Below are 15837 nucleotides of genomic sequence, written 5' to 3' on the forward strand. Positions count from 1 at the left end.
TTTACAAGAGCCTCACTGTGGTGGAGGAAAATCAGCAAATTTTGTTTAATCATATATTTTATTAATTGTGGACTTTTTCACTTTGTTATGTGTCAAATACTTTGAATGCTTACTGTGTGATAGCTAGTATTCTGAATTATTTAGGTGAGTAATTTTTTTTCATATTTAAGAGACATTATTTTCAGCCATGAATGTGCCATTCACCTTGTAGAGGACCTCAATAGACTGGTTCCTGAACCTAAGTTCTTAACCACGAGGATTTCCAGCCTTCTGAAAGAATAGGTGCCTTCTAATGAATGGGAGAAAGCTTACTATGACATGCCTTGTACATGCCCACTGAGCTGAAAGAGAGCGATGAAAAAAGACCAGTTGAAAGAGTATCCACAGTAGAAATAACACAGCACAGAGGTCATGAGGGCTGCTTCATTCACAATCTTTTGTTTTTTCTTTTTTTGGTCAGTCAGTGTTTGCATTCTAAATTCTATTGATTTAAAACAATCCCATCCACCTTTTAAGATTTTATACATATATTTGTTCACAGTTCATCTCCTCTGTCTCCTAATATACATGGGAAATGAGATCCTTCTGGGCTCCATCTCCATGACCCCAGTGTCACAGACAGTGTTTGATTTATTATGTCTTTCCCTAAATTTACATTTAGTGTGTTTTCCTGTGGACTTTTCAAACACATGACCTATAGGAAGGAAATAGTCTAGCAATAATGCCTACCATCATAAAGCATCAATGAGGATTGCCCACTCAGAAAACCTTGCTTCATAGAGAATCTAACCCTCATTCCCCCATTCAATGAATTATTGAAGAGCATTCCCAGACAGCATCTCATATCTTTCATAAATATTTTAGAGGAGTTATTTAAAAAGAAAAGATGAAGATGCATGGCATACAAGACCACTCTCTTTAAACACCTATATCAATCAGGATACCTCTCTTATTTGAAAAGTTATGGGATTACATGCCTCTTCTACATTAGAGTCTGTTTTGCTATTTTCCATACTGAACACACCCCTGTACATAGTTAAACTTTAAAATCCTCAAGTACTGCAACCATTTCCTGTGTAACTTGACATTCCATTCATGATCTATTGCAGTATCTTGAACATGAATCCAGTTTTCTGTCTTCTGTTTGTCATTTCTTCATGCACATGAAAGGATGCCAACATCCTGCCTTTTCTGTTTCCATTACAACTTACAAGACAATGATAGTATAATCTCCCACTCCCTCCAAATCGAGACACAAATAGTGAAACACAAATGAAAAAAATATATTCTTGATCCCTAAAGGCTTGATATTAATCTTAATTACACAAAACAATTGAGACTGAAAAGTCAACAGGATTCCTTCTGAAGAAGCTAGCTGATTCCTCAATTTATTAACCTTAAGTGAATGAGATAGAGGGATCCTTAAAATGAATGTGAGAATAAAAGGCCTGTTATTTCCCTCTGGCCCTTTAAAATGGTAGCAGGTGGTCTGCCAGTGTCAGAGTAGAAACAGCTTTATTAGTTCAGGCTGTATGACCACTTACATTGATGCTAGTGCAGAAGGGTTTATGTTTCCTGTGACCCAAAAGTGCATTATGTAAGAGAAAATGAAACTTCTGATGTTTTATCATGTACCAAGCTGGAGGCATGAAGGAGAAACTCTTCTGTTATCTGTGCCCTTTCCCAGTCATTTCCTTCATTATCTCTCCAGTTCCTAATCAAAACTCCCCAACATGAAACATAGAGAAGTCAGAAACATTGGTTGCAGGATGAAGACTGTTTAAGGATTTTAAGGGTGACATATTAAATGGAAATTTCATACTCTCTCTCTCTCTCTCTCTCTCTCTCTATATATATATATATATATATATATGTCTTTTTGAATCAAATATAAACAAATAGGTATGAGGCTAAGCAAAGTTGTTAAAGAAATTTCAAACTTCCAAATATTAATTTCAATGAGGTATTTTCATTACAGAATTTCAACTCTTGTAGGCCTAATCAATTACTAAAACTCCTCTTTTATTTTTTAAATTTTATTTTATCTCCAGGGTGATGTACAGAGAGATTAGTTATATTCATAAGGTATTGAGTACATTAGTCCTTTAGATATTAACCATACTAAAAATGTCTTAAGAACTGGTCATGATTTCATTCATCTGGTAAGGTAAGAAAAGTTTTCTAATGGACTTAATACAGTTACATTCATTAAAATCACTCTGGTATTTGCAGAATCTCTGCATTTTTAGCAACATGTAATTCTGAATGAAACATGATTGGCGTAGATCTGAAAAGAATGCTGATTTGTGAAAACACATTGAAGGTCACTAGTACTGAAGACTGATTGGATATGTATACTGTGAGAAAAGAAAATAGAGTGGATTTTAAGTCATAAAGACCAAACATACAGACTTTTCACAGGAAATCAAAAAACCACATCTCATTATAATAATAAATTTCAGAAATGGTCATTTACAATAAAGAAGGTCCTGCCATCTTAAAATGAAGCCAAATGTGTGGTTTTATTTCTTAGGAATAATATAAACAGGCTGAGAACTGGTTGCTGGTAGCTCATGCCTGTAATCCTAGCTACTAAGGAGGTTGACATCAAAGCAGATCTATGCAGGAAAGTTCGAGATTTATCTCCCCGTAGCTCCCAAAAACCAAAAGTGGAGCTGTGGCTCAAAGTGATAGAATACTAGCCTTGAGCAAAATGAGGTCAAGGAAAATGTCCCAGGTCCTGAGTTCAAGCTCCAGGGGCAAAAGAAAGAAAGAAAAACATAATTGTACACCATAATGTTTGTAAGTAAAGCAGAAAAATTGAAGGTATATGGTAGCTTTCCAGATAGATAAAGGGTAAGAGGGATAGGTTAGGATAGAGGTACTAAGGTTAAATCTAATTATGGCCAAGAGTAAAGTCATTATTTGGGTGGAGCAGAAACAGACAATAGGTAAGTAAAAAATGTCCTCATGTTCTCAGGTTTTCCATTTTTATCTTATTTTTAAAATTCTATTATAATTGTTTTAAAAACCCATCTTATCCTAAGAGCTAGAAATTTTTGAATTATAAAAGCATTCAGGGGCAATAACTAAATCAAAATGAAAGTAGAAATAATGTGGCTTATTTAATTTTACAAGGTACTTAGCAGCCACTGGCTAATTTAATAGTTGTTGTGAAGGCCATAAATTCCTGGATATTGAGAGAGAGAGAGTTACTAGATTATCTGTCTATTAATCAAAAGAGAACAGGAAGCTCTGGCAATTAAGGAGCTGTCACCTGAGTTTCAATGCCCAGAAAGCTGAGTACAAATCATAAGCAATCAACTTGTAATCACAAAGACCTGAAATCAGAGTAGGGAGTAACAAGCCTTCCAAGAACAATTTTGTTTTATGATGAAGACAGAAGGGATAAGAGGATACCTTAAGAGGTAGAAATCACGTACATCTTAGTAATGTATTTTCATCTTGAATCAGGAATTGTTGAACTGTTGACCTCAATGTTGTAGCAAATGGTTAGAGTACATATTTTAAATCATTTGAGTTAAAATAGTTTTATTTCAGAAATTCAACTCCCCTTGTATACTATAGGTATTTGAGACACTTTCATCTAAATATACAGAATTTGACATCATCTGATATATAGGTAGATAATTTCACCCCATTTTTCAGGAGTGATATGACATTGAAGGAGTCTGTTTGGTCCTTCCTTTGAAGCAGTATATCTGTGGACATAAATAACCTCCTTAAAAATGCCTTCCAGAGGAGAAATCTTGCCAAAAAAATCACTCTGGTCTTATAACAAAGGATAAATTCAAGTTTGGCAACCAATTAAACCTATTGACATGCCAGCCATAATTTCTCCAAGATGAACCTGATGATTATAATCCACCATAATAAAAATGAATGTGCAATCCCAAGTTTGAAATACACTTACTTGCTATCCATTGTTTTTCAAAAGTGAATGTCATGTTTTCATTTTAATTTTTAATCGGTCTCAGAAATGAATGCTCATATGAGGATTTCTTATAGATTTTCAACAGTGATCTCTGCTATGTTTTCATTTCTTTCTCAAAGAGAAAGTATCTTACAATGTCCTATCATAACAGTAATCTAGACTCTATATAAAAATATTCTAAGGGAAATTCAGTATTTTGATACTTAAATGGTTCAAGGTTTTGACAAAACAATGTCACATAATTACAATGCAATTCTGAATTAGAGAAATAGGGAAAATAGGAGTAACTGAAGTTGTCAACATCACTAAAGTACTGTATCAGCATGTGTGAAATCTCTTTGAACAATTAACATACACTAAAAACTAGTGACAAAAATGTGGAATGGATACTGTACATGGTATCGATTCTAGTCAGCATGGATAAAAGGAGAGGCAAAAAAGATAAATATGATGAAATGCTTTATATACCTGTGTGAAAGTTGGAAAATGAAGCCTGTTGAGATGGTTTGAGGATGGGAAAAGAGAGAATAGTAATAGGGGAGCAAAGTCTAATGGAGGAAAACTATTGCATTTGTATACGTACTTATCATGTACATGTATATGTGAAAATAAATTTCCCTCTGTACCACTAATTGATGCCAATGAAACTGTGAGATGAAAGAAAGAAACAAACAAACAAAATTGGGCACAAGTGGCTTACAACTGTAATCCTAGCTACTCAGGAGGCTGAGATCTGAGGATTGCAGTTCAAAGCCAGCCCAGTCTCTGAAATTCTTATCTCTAATTAACCACCAGAAAACTGGAAGTAGTGCTATGGGTCAAAGTGATAGAGTGGTATGGTGGTAGCCCAGGCCTAAAGTTCAGGTCCATAACCAACCAAAAAAAGAAAAAAAAAGAAAAAATAACAGAAAGAAAGAAACTAATGTTTTGTTAGATATATAAGCCTATTTGTACATGAGATTAAAAACATGGCACAAAATTATATATTTGTATATTATATGTACATTTACATGTATATGCATACAAAAATGTAATTTATGATCAGTAGATGAATAGATTATCCTTAAAAGAATTTTAGGTAAAAAAGGAACTGTTTTATATTATCTATAAGATAATTAATTTAAAATTTCTAGAATGTAAGCTATAAATATAATGAAGATAATCCCCAAGAAATATGTAATTAGCTCTCAGTGTCTCATACATTCTGAAATTTTATAGTATATGTTTAGCATTGTTAATTTATTTTACCAAATAACACTTTAAATGAACTCATTATTTTGTGGTAACTAAACTGACTACATGGAGTATATATGTTGGTATATAAGAAAGCATGATATCTGATCTTTTGTTTTTGTAGACTGTTGAAACTAAAGTTTACTTTTTGGGCAAATTCAAAGCAAAAATATAATTTTTAAGGAATTTAAATAAAATATATTCATATATTTTACCCTTGAAAAACTCAAATCCATGACACAGAGCTTCATTACCTTACCTATAAAATCAGCAAAGAAAAATAAAAGCACGAACTTCTAATCAGTTTTATGAACTAAGAAGGAATATTGATGACTTTGGCAAGCATAGGAAATTAATTGAAAGTACAATCTGTTACAAGAAATAAAGAGAAGTAATTACAGAAATTCCAGACAGAGAGAAACAAGGTAAAAGGGAAGTTTTCCTTTCAAGTTTCATTATAGTTGACAACATGCAAACAAGTATACCAACACACATTAAATTCCTACAGTTATGTAAGAATATATTTTCTTTCTCTCTCTTCATGCTCTTTGTGTCCTTTCCATTCCCTCTTTTTTTCTTCTCTCTCCCCTTTTCTTCTTTCTCACTCTTTTCTTATCAAGATAAAGTCACTACAGGATTTATATGCTAGTACTTCTGAGAAATGTCCATATAGTCATCTCTGTATGAGTATTTTCATTTAACTGACTTTCCTCCTGCTTCAATAGATATGAAACAACAAAACAAACTTGACTTCAAACAAACTTCAACAAACAAACTTCAAAAACAAACTCGAAAAATAAAACCATGATTGGGAATGTGGCTTAGTGGTAGATGGTTTGCCTAGCATGCATGAAGCCCTGGGTTTGATTCCTCAGTACTACATAAACAGAAAAAGGCAGAAGTGGTGTTCTGGCTTGAGTGGTAGAGCGTTGGCCTTGAACAAAAGAAGCTCAGAGACAGTGACCAAGCCCGGAGTTCAGGCCCTAGGACTGGCAAAAATAGAAAATACAAATAAAAGCAATTGGATAGAACAGGCAAGATTTTTTAAATAGGTGAGATTATTTTGTCATCGTGGGTTGAAAAGAAAATCTTTCAAAACATTACAGGAAGTTTAATCAAAAGGCTTAGAATCTATTTTAAGAAATAATAAAAAAAACATTAGTCACTACTTGGTCTTGTGTGGAAAAGTCAAAACTAAAGTAATCCATTGAAGATTCAGGAAAAGAGAGCAAGCATGGGTAAAGAGAGGTTACGATAGCTCCATAGACTTGTTCACAGGACATACCTTTGTACAGCTTCTCCATTCCAGCAGGGCATTCCATCCCCAGCAGCTAATTCATTAATGCAGAGCTGATCAGCCAGGCTCCCATAGAATGACCTGTACAGTCGAAGGCTGTTGATGAACTCTCTGAATGAAAAAAGAGAAACTCATTACACGATAGATAACACTATGCATAATGTTTGGAATATACTCATTTTCATATATTTAAGTACTTTTCTAATAATCACAAAAATATATTTTACAAAAAAGAATACTAACAACCTAATTTATTCTTTGACCAAGTCTTTACAATCTTACATTGTTCTAAAGATCGAGGACCTGATTGTGAATACACGCATATACACACATGTGACACTTCAGTTAGCCTTTCTAATATCTTCAGTAGATGCTGGAATCTAAATTTCAGTGATTCTAATTATCTTCATGTCTAAGTAAGAAATGTTAGAACCTTAAATGCTAATTTATTGCCTACTAAGTGAAAGCTGAGTAGACTGGTTGTTTTGCTTCCTGGGTTTTCTCTTTTCTTTTTAAGTATATAGAGTCTAAAATCAGTACAAAGGATTACTGCAAGCACCAGATATGTAAGATGTTTCAAAAACATGAAAATAAGAAATGTATACTTAATATATTAACCAAGGCTTTTTCCTCCCACACTGCTTTTGTCTCCCTAACAATTATGGGAGGGGAAAATTCAATAAAAATGCAGAATTTCTGTTCTTAATATAGGTAAATATTTTTGAGTTGCAGAACCTCAACTTTGTGTCTAAACACAAAAGCTTAAGGTAGAACCTTTAAAACCATCAAGTCAGCTGGGTATGGTGGCTCAGACCTGTGATCCTAGCTACTCAGGAGGCTGAGATCTGAAGATCAAGGTTTCAAAGCTAGCCCAGGCACAAAAGAACTTGAGACTCTTATCTCCAGTTACCCTCTAGAAAATGGGAAGTGGGGCTTGGCTCCAGGACAGGGTGGTAGCCTTGAGCTGAAGAGCTCTGGGACAGTGCGTTCAAGCCCCATGACCCAGAAAAAAAAAAGAAAGAAAGAAAGAAAGAAAAACCATCAAGTCCTAAAGACATCGATGAATTCTTTTTTTTTTTTTTTTTTGCCCATCCTGGGCTTGAGCTCAGGGCCTGAGCACTGTCCTTGGATTTTCTCAAGGCTAGAGCTCTACCACTTGAGCCTCAGCATCACTTCCAGCTTTCTCCTATGTATGTGGTACCAAGGAATCAAACCCGGGCCTTCATGCATGCTAGGCAAGCACTTTAACCACTAGGCCAAACTCCCGGCCTGATGAATTCTTTGACAGAAAGTCATGTTGTGGATTTTAACAAAAAGTTAAAAGCCTGATACAAAGTCTAAGGTTGCCTAGAATAGAACAGAAGAATAGGAGATGAAATATTGAGCAAAACTCGAACAGTTCATTTATGGGATTAGCAGATGAATTGTAGCAATTATAAAATCATAAAGCCTGATGTACTTTTAAAGAACATAATTTTAAAATTAACTAAAAGGGCTACACAAAATTGTAGCTGGATTAACCAAGTTAAAAAAATTAAACCTGCTTTCAATAGGACTGTTGGTAAAGTGCATTGATTTTTAGTTATTTCTTATCAATTCTTAAAAAACTATTTAAAACTGCTGGAGTTGATAATTTAATAATAGAAATCATATAATCATATGATTAGAAAATACAACAGAAAGTATTTGGTTTTAGGAAAATACTACTACATAAGTAACTGTAAAAAGTAACTTACAATTGATAAGAATAAGAAAGCTTTTTTTTTTTTTTGCCAGTCCTGGGCTTGAGCTCAGGGCCTGAGCACTGTCCTTGAGCTTTCTTAAGGCTAGAGCTCCACCATTTGAGCCTCAGCCCCACTCTACTTCCAGCTTTTTTCTACGTGATACCAAGGAATTGAACCTGGGTCTTCATGCATGCTAGACAAGCACTCTACCACTAGGCCAAACTCCCAGCTCCCTTACTACTAATTTTCATCTAATAGGATGTCAGTCACTCCAAGATGGTTCTATTCCTCATAATTAAAATACAGGAGCAGTTCTAATATCACAACAACATTAGAGAGGAAACCCATACTTTCCTAGAATGGTACAATTAATAAATTAAAAGATGAGTAGCTTCTGTCATAAATTCTATTCTAAATCATTGGTCACTCTTATGGAGTCATTATATTTTCGAGAAATTAAAAGGCCAGGAAAAAACAGGATACAATGTTAAGATCTTAGAGTTGAAGGTACAAAAATGAATAGATATATCTTTTAACAGACCTCAAGCTATCTACTTATTGAAAACTTTGTGATTGATGCTAGTTACGTTTCTCCTTTCCCAACCAGTTGACCCTGATGGAGGAGGCTTTCCTTTTCTTTCCATTTTTCTTAGCTCAAGCTTTGGCACATTTCTCTGCTGTCACTGCACTAGGTCTGCAGGCTTCCAGTTTCTTCCTTTCATAGCCACATCAAATTCTTAACAAGAACCCTTCTAAAATTCAAATGTGATATTCCACCAAACATAACCTTCACTTGCTTATGCTGTAGCAATGGCTGTTGTTTATGCATGAAATCAACACGTCTTAGAAAGGCATAGAAGACAGCTTCCTCCCCTCAATTGTAGTAACAGGAAACATGTGGTAGGAAGCCAGTAAAACAAGCTACTTGCTGTTCCCCCAGCCTTCAGACTTTTTAGGTGGTTACTCTGAAGGCTCGTAACCCAGATTTCCACTCTTCTATGGACAGTAAATTTATTGATTATTTGTCATAGCACACTAAACTTTAGTATGTACTTCACTTTATGTTGGCACGAGGCCATCATAAGTACACCAAAAAGTCCTTGCTTTCAATTAATGCACATTTTTGGTGAAAAACCACAAAAAGAACCCAGCATTTATAATGCCACATTTGAAGATGCACAAATCGAAAACATTTCCAAACAAGATAGCAGGATAATATAAACAAAGATAGAATGGCAAAGATATGACAGAAATAATAATGCAGTTTAGCTAGTGGGTAAAGCACTCCCAAGAATGAATTACAGTAATAAGTGGGAAGTTCAGACGACCATAAACCCTATTGATCACTGTGTGGTATTTGAGGCCATTTTTCTAGGGAGCAGTGAGGAAGTACATAGACAATAAGGTCAATAATAGGAATGAAAACAAATCCTCGGTAAGAAAAAACTGAGAATGGGAGTGGGAACAAAAGCAACCAATTTTGCCAGTGAACAACTAAGGTTTAATAGGTATTAGGAATCCAAAAGGGACTGTAGAACAGTTTGAAGACACTTTGTCTTTTTCCTCCTGACCACTGAGGTTATCTCATTCACTGAGCTCAAAACTGTGGAAAAGGGAAATGCCACAATTCTAGTATCCCACACCCACTGTGCTCCACATCCTCACCTTATTCCAGCAAACCACCTTCCCGCCTCTCATATAATACACAGGTGCCGTTTGCTTCGTGGTTTCCTTCCTATCTCCTTGCTCTAGAATAAAGATGCAGGCAGGCAGCAGGTAGTGGTTTTTATTTGTTTTCTCCATTGCTAAAGATCCTAGAGCAGTGGTGCTGGCTGTACACAACATATCCCATTGAAAGTTGTCAACTTAATAAATGAAGAATGTTTAAGGGTTTGGACACCCTGTTCCTCATGTGCTCCATTTATGGTAGATTTAGAGAGATCAAGTAGAACAGCTCTCATCAAACTCATCTATGAACCCAGAGAATGTGAAAATCCAGATTGCATAGTTCTAAGCTAATATTCAACATTTTACATAAACACTCCGGTGCTGCGAATATTGCTAGTGCACAAACCATGAATATTGTGGGAGTTTTCTATTAGACATCGGAAGCCCAATTTATCAGATGTGTGATTTGGGACTCAGTCCATACAGATAGTGATTGAAGCCATGGATATGGATGAAATCTTTAGAATAAATAATATATGTGGAGACCAAAGGGACTCAGAATATGTAAAGGAAGAGAGTCTTCAAAGTTAAAGAACTATGTAAAATATGAAGTAAGTGAATGTGGACTTAGAAATACTCTTCACAATATTTACACTAATCCTTCACCCTACACGTGACTGAATTTGGAAATAAGATCAGTGGACTAAAACTATAATCCTATTACTTTGCAAGGCTCAGAATGGGAGGATTGAAGTTCCTAGCCAGGCCAGCCTTAAAAGTTCACAGGGCTCTCTCATCCATACATGGCAGGATGCAGCAGCACACACTAAAGCTAAATAGGAGGCTGAGATTGAGACGATCACCATCAAGACCAGCTCTGAAAGAAAAGTCCACTAGCCTCACACCTGTTACCCTAGTTCTGATGAGAAGCCTAAAATAAGTTAATTATGGTCCAAGTTCAAGTCTAGATAGGAAGCCAAATAGAAGAAGCCACCCTAAGAACCAAAAAATGGGTTGGTGGCATGGCTCAGGAGTAGAGTGCCTGTGTTACTAGGGCTATCACCTGAGTTTTGAGAAGAGAAAGCAATTACCAGATGTGCATACAGAGAAAGGGCCCTGTGACACCAAAACTGAAGGCTTAGGGAAGTATCAAACATACAAACATCTTGAACTTCACCTTCCAGCTATGTAAGAAAATTTACTGGCTGTTTTGAAGTTGCCTCAGCTATGGTATTAATTAGGGAAGGCTACCAGAATGAAGTAAAAACTAAAGCATTGGAAGTAGTAATAATGAGCACTAGAACTAGACTTACAATTAGAACTGGACAATCCCAAAAGGGAAACTGAAGCAGATGTTTTTATGTATATTTATTTGAATGTGATTTTCTGTAGCAGGGATCAGATAATTAGCACTATTAGTTCGTTCCCAAATATCCCATTGTCTCACTTTCTGGGCATTTTTCAGAACCTTTGAAGTTAGCTTGAATCCTGTGGTTTATTTGGAGCCCATGAAATGAGTGCAGAAGTGATGTTTGTTTTTTCTAGGCTGCATTGCTGATTTCTAGTTCCCTCTACCATAGTAACTTGGATTCAGGCTTGGTTTTTCTTAATCTTAAAGTATAAGCATCTTCATTAGTAACAGCGGCTTCTGGGAAAAGGGCATAGGTTTACAAGAAGCATGTTTTAAGTATTCTAAGGATATTTTGAAGGACTTTGCTACCACAGCAGGACTTAGTCTTGTTGATGACAGAAAAAAATAAGAAAAAATATTTGAAGAATCATAAATTCTGTAAAGAGACCAAAGAAACACAAATACTAAAATTAACTCACCGAGATTCATGTGAAAGATGAAAAATCTATGTGAATGTGATCATTGCGATTTGTAAAGATGGACATGAACAGAAATCCTACTTTGAAAACTTCTGTCTGATCAGACAATTTTTTAGGTCTCAGAATTAAGAGTAGTATTGCAAATTGCACTTTCACTGAAGCACAGGGAAATTCACAGTCGACAGTGGAGATGATCATTGAATTGGTGGGGAAAAGAGCATTAGTAGTCATAGTGAAATCTAAGACTTATCCACTGCCATAAAGGCAATTAATGCTCATTCTGTTTTAAGAATTTGCACTTTCCTTCCCAGTAGATGAGAATATTTCAATAAATAAAATATTCTTAGCATGACTCTAAATTTTATTCATGGTGGAATGACAAGGTCTGTGTAATTCTTTTACTATAATCACTAGGCTATTAAATTGAAGTTAAATGTAAGAACACAAATGTGGGGAGATGTTAGAAGTTCCTGTAATCATCCTTTAGGAACTCTGCTCCTTATGGGAGTTTACTCTTTATCTATCAGATAAAACACACAAATCAGGTAAAATTAAGAGCAATTATTTGAAAATATTTTAAAGAAAACAAGGAAGGATCCCTTTTGGAACACTTATTCAAATCCTAGAAGTCTAGTTCACTTGGAAATTTGTAATTTCTTACTTAGGTTACAAGACTAATCCCCAAATTACCTAAATTGCATTTTGGATTTGTTCTCTCATTTCCCTTTCCATACATTCCTCTTTAACCTAAAAGCAGAAGCAGCATTAAAGATAAGACATACCAATTTCCCTGGTTTAAAATTCCACACAATTAAGTCAGAATGGCTTATAGTGGCCACAGTGTCTTCACCTTTGACCCCCCCCCCAAATCCCATTCCCTGACAGATGACCTTTCCTTCTCTCAAACACTCCAGCCTAAAATCTGCACACACATACATACACGCCTTATAAAACATCTCAGTATTTATTGACAAGTTTCCAATCAAGGCACATTCAATTTTCTCTATTTAGAACATTATCTTTGTGGGCCATTTACAAGATCTTGCTGAATCCTCACCTCCTCTCTTAATTCATTTCCTCAGTGTAAGATTCGTTGGCCCATTCCTGTCTGTCCTCCAGCATCTGCTTACTTCTGTCTCACAGTTCTTATTGTCTGGTATTGTCGTGTTTCTGTTTGTGATTCTGGCTCCTGTAACAGAGGCCATTTTCAGTCACAGCAAGAGCCAGTTCTTCGTAATCCTTGAGTTTGGATTGAGTTTATACCCAATATTGTATTCAAGTTAATGACACATTCACCCCAGGTTTTTTTTTACTCTTTCAATGAACTTCTTGAATGACAAATTCCTGCAAGGCACCTTGCTAATGACTATATTCCTAAAGAGCAAAAAATATCTTGGTAAACTTTCCACAGAAGGACCTAGTAGAAAGTTATTGGGTAACACTAGATGTTGCAGGGAAATCACAAATGGAAAATATCTAAAAGACAGGACTGTAAAATGCACCAGATCCACTAAACAGGCTAAAGATAGTATCTGTGGTTATGTGATGTTGAGGTTATCATCACTATTTAGTCACAGTTCTGTGCAATAGAGCTACAGTGTTCAGTGCATCAGGTACACTGTGCGTTAAACAGTCATCCACTTCAGCAGCATTCTATCCTGGCCACACATAAGCATTCTTAGAAAGTGTTTAAAACTCTGCAATTAAATTTCCCCATCAGACATTCATTCATGATTTGCAGTAGGATCTTGGCTTAGGGTTTTATTTTGTTTTTAGACATCCTACATGGCCTGAAATTAAAAACTATCACATTGTAAAACATAATGAAAGTAAAAGCCCCAAAAGTAAAAAGACCATTTCAAACATCCTATTTAATCATTATTTAAGAGTTCCATAATTTAGTAATACCAGGCTATCATGAAATGTCTGATCAATCAACTTGGGAAAGTAGGAGAAAAACATGGGAAAAGGGTATCCATATTCAAGAAGTACCAAATGAATGTAAATATAACCCCTCTATATGTTACCCCAACAATAAAATGCAAAAAAAGAAATGACAGACAATAATATTCTCATTTTAAAATTTTCAGAAAAAAATGCCACATCACACACACACACACACACACACACACACACAGTTTGTTATACTAGAAAATTTTGCCAAAATCTGTATGTAGAAGGTGATATGCTTATATAAGGAAGATCTCTACATTTTGGTCAGTCTAAAATATCACCAGTGCAAGAAGCAGGGAGCGGGGTAAATGCTAATCACGGGCTAATGACCAGCTTTGTGCCCTTTGCTAGCAGAATAAAGAAGAAAAAAAACTGCAGCACAATTGCTCATTCATAGCCTGCAGCTTTATTTGCTCTGAGCTTACTGAAGGCAAAGGAGAAACATGGACTAGCATAGTTATTGCTTCATTGCTTCCCAGGCCCTGGAGGCCAACAGTTCCAGAAAGGTCTCCTACTATGTCATGTGGTTAAAAACTAGGTGTGTGTGTGTGTGTGTGTGTGTGTGTGTGTGTGTGTGTGTGCATGTGTGTGTATATGTGATGTATATAGATGTACATATACATATCTGTATATGTATATATGTATATAAAAGGAAATGCAGCCTTCCCGCCCTCACTGGGTCAATTGCCACAGCAATGTGAGTGAAACTATGAAATGGAGCAAAGCTTTCATCTAGACATACTATAATTTGCTTCATTTTAATTATGAAAGAAGTGCATTCTTTGCAAAGTAGTAACATTATTACAAGGTATAAGAAGAGCAAATTAATATCTATCCTTCATAAAAGTCCTATCCCTTTCTCCTTTAGTGACCAAAGTTAACAACCTGGTATCTATCCTTCCTTAGTTTTCTCTACATTCACATGGTAGCAGGCAGACATATGAAGAGATATACAGATAGCAATATTATTTGGTTGCACAGACTTAGCATGACTCTAAATTTTATTTGTGGTGGAAATGACAAGGTCTATCTAATTTTTTACTAAGACCACCAGCCTATAAAATTTAAGTTAAATGTAAAAATAAATGCAGGCAGATGCTAGAAGTTCCCATAATCATCCTTCAAGAACTGTGTTCTCTCTAAAACACACAATCAGATGAAATTAAGAGCAATTATATGAAAACATTTTAAAGAAAACAAAGAAATATTCTTTTTGGAATACTTATTCAAAACAAGTTATACACATGAGTAGAAATGTCAAACTTGACAGTAAATCACAACCCCATCCCAATTAATTAACACAGGTCTTTATGACTTTTGTATTGTACTTCATAAACTTTACAAAGCCACTGACTCAGCCTAGCCAAATTCCTACACTAGGATAATTAATGATAATAACTATTAAAGATAATAATTGATTTATAAAGCCAGTGTACTTCTCATGTAAGTTTCAAAAATTCCGGGGATCTTTTAAGAAGCTCTCTGCCTTGAGCCTGTGGATCTAGTCCATGTTTGTTGTTTCTGTTTCATTTTTTGACTTAGACATTTCTAGAAGCAGGATAATGTTCACAGGCTTACCTCTCCATCTACCCATCTCCTCTACTGGCAATTGATAAAACATTCATAAATTGCCACATTATTATTATTATTTTTCCCACTGAGTACAATACAGAAGAGACTTTTTCTAATCTTGACCAAGGCTAATTATCTGAAAAAATATTAGAGAGGAATCAGATTTTCAAGTGAAGTTTTCCTCTGTGGAATTTCTCAGTCCACATGTTTCTTTATTTAATGACATCTATTGATTTCTTTTCTACCCCTAAAGTCAGTCCACACGTAATACAGAACCCAAATTAAAAGCAGTGCTTTGCACAGTGTTTGAAAATATCTGTAGAACAAAGGTCAAATGTGCAGTTTGGTAGTTAATGGCCTGAGGCAAAGTTAAGGTTAATGTGGCACTAATGAGCAGGCTCAACCCTGTAGAGATGTCTGACCGCGTGTCAAACAGCAGACATTGAAAATGTCATTCTCCGGCTCAGCAGAGGAAATATATAATTACATGTTTCTAGATAAGAACTATTTTCTCTTGCTGTTCTGAATCTATATTTAATCACTTAACTTTATTCTCACCCAAGACATTCTCTTTGACAAAATATTTTTAGACTCCTGCTCGACAG

General features: G+C 35.4%; 1 protein-coding gene across 3 annotated transcripts in view; it reads right to left on the reverse strand.

The window, feature by feature from the left end:
* The window catches only part of Gpc5 (glypican 5), a 1012282-nt gene that overhangs the window by 761270 nt on the left and 235175 nt on the right, over positions 1-15837 (reverse strand). For all 3 annotated transcript variants that reach the window (XM_090341703.1, XM_090341701.1, XM_090341702.1), the window contains exon 5: positions 6474-6596. In XM_090341703.1, coding sequence (XP_090197829.1) covers positions 6474-6596 — 123 coding nt within the window. The remainder of the gene's footprint in view (positions 1-6473; positions 6597-15837) is intronic.

This window comes from Megascapheus bottae, chromosome 11 (assembly GCF_031878675.1).
Source record: "Megascapheus bottae isolate mThoBot1 chromosome 11, mThoBot2.hap1, whole genome shotgun sequence".
Taxonomy (NCBI): domain Eukaryota; kingdom Metazoa; phylum Chordata; class Mammalia; order Rodentia; family Geomyidae; genus Megascapheus; species Megascapheus bottae.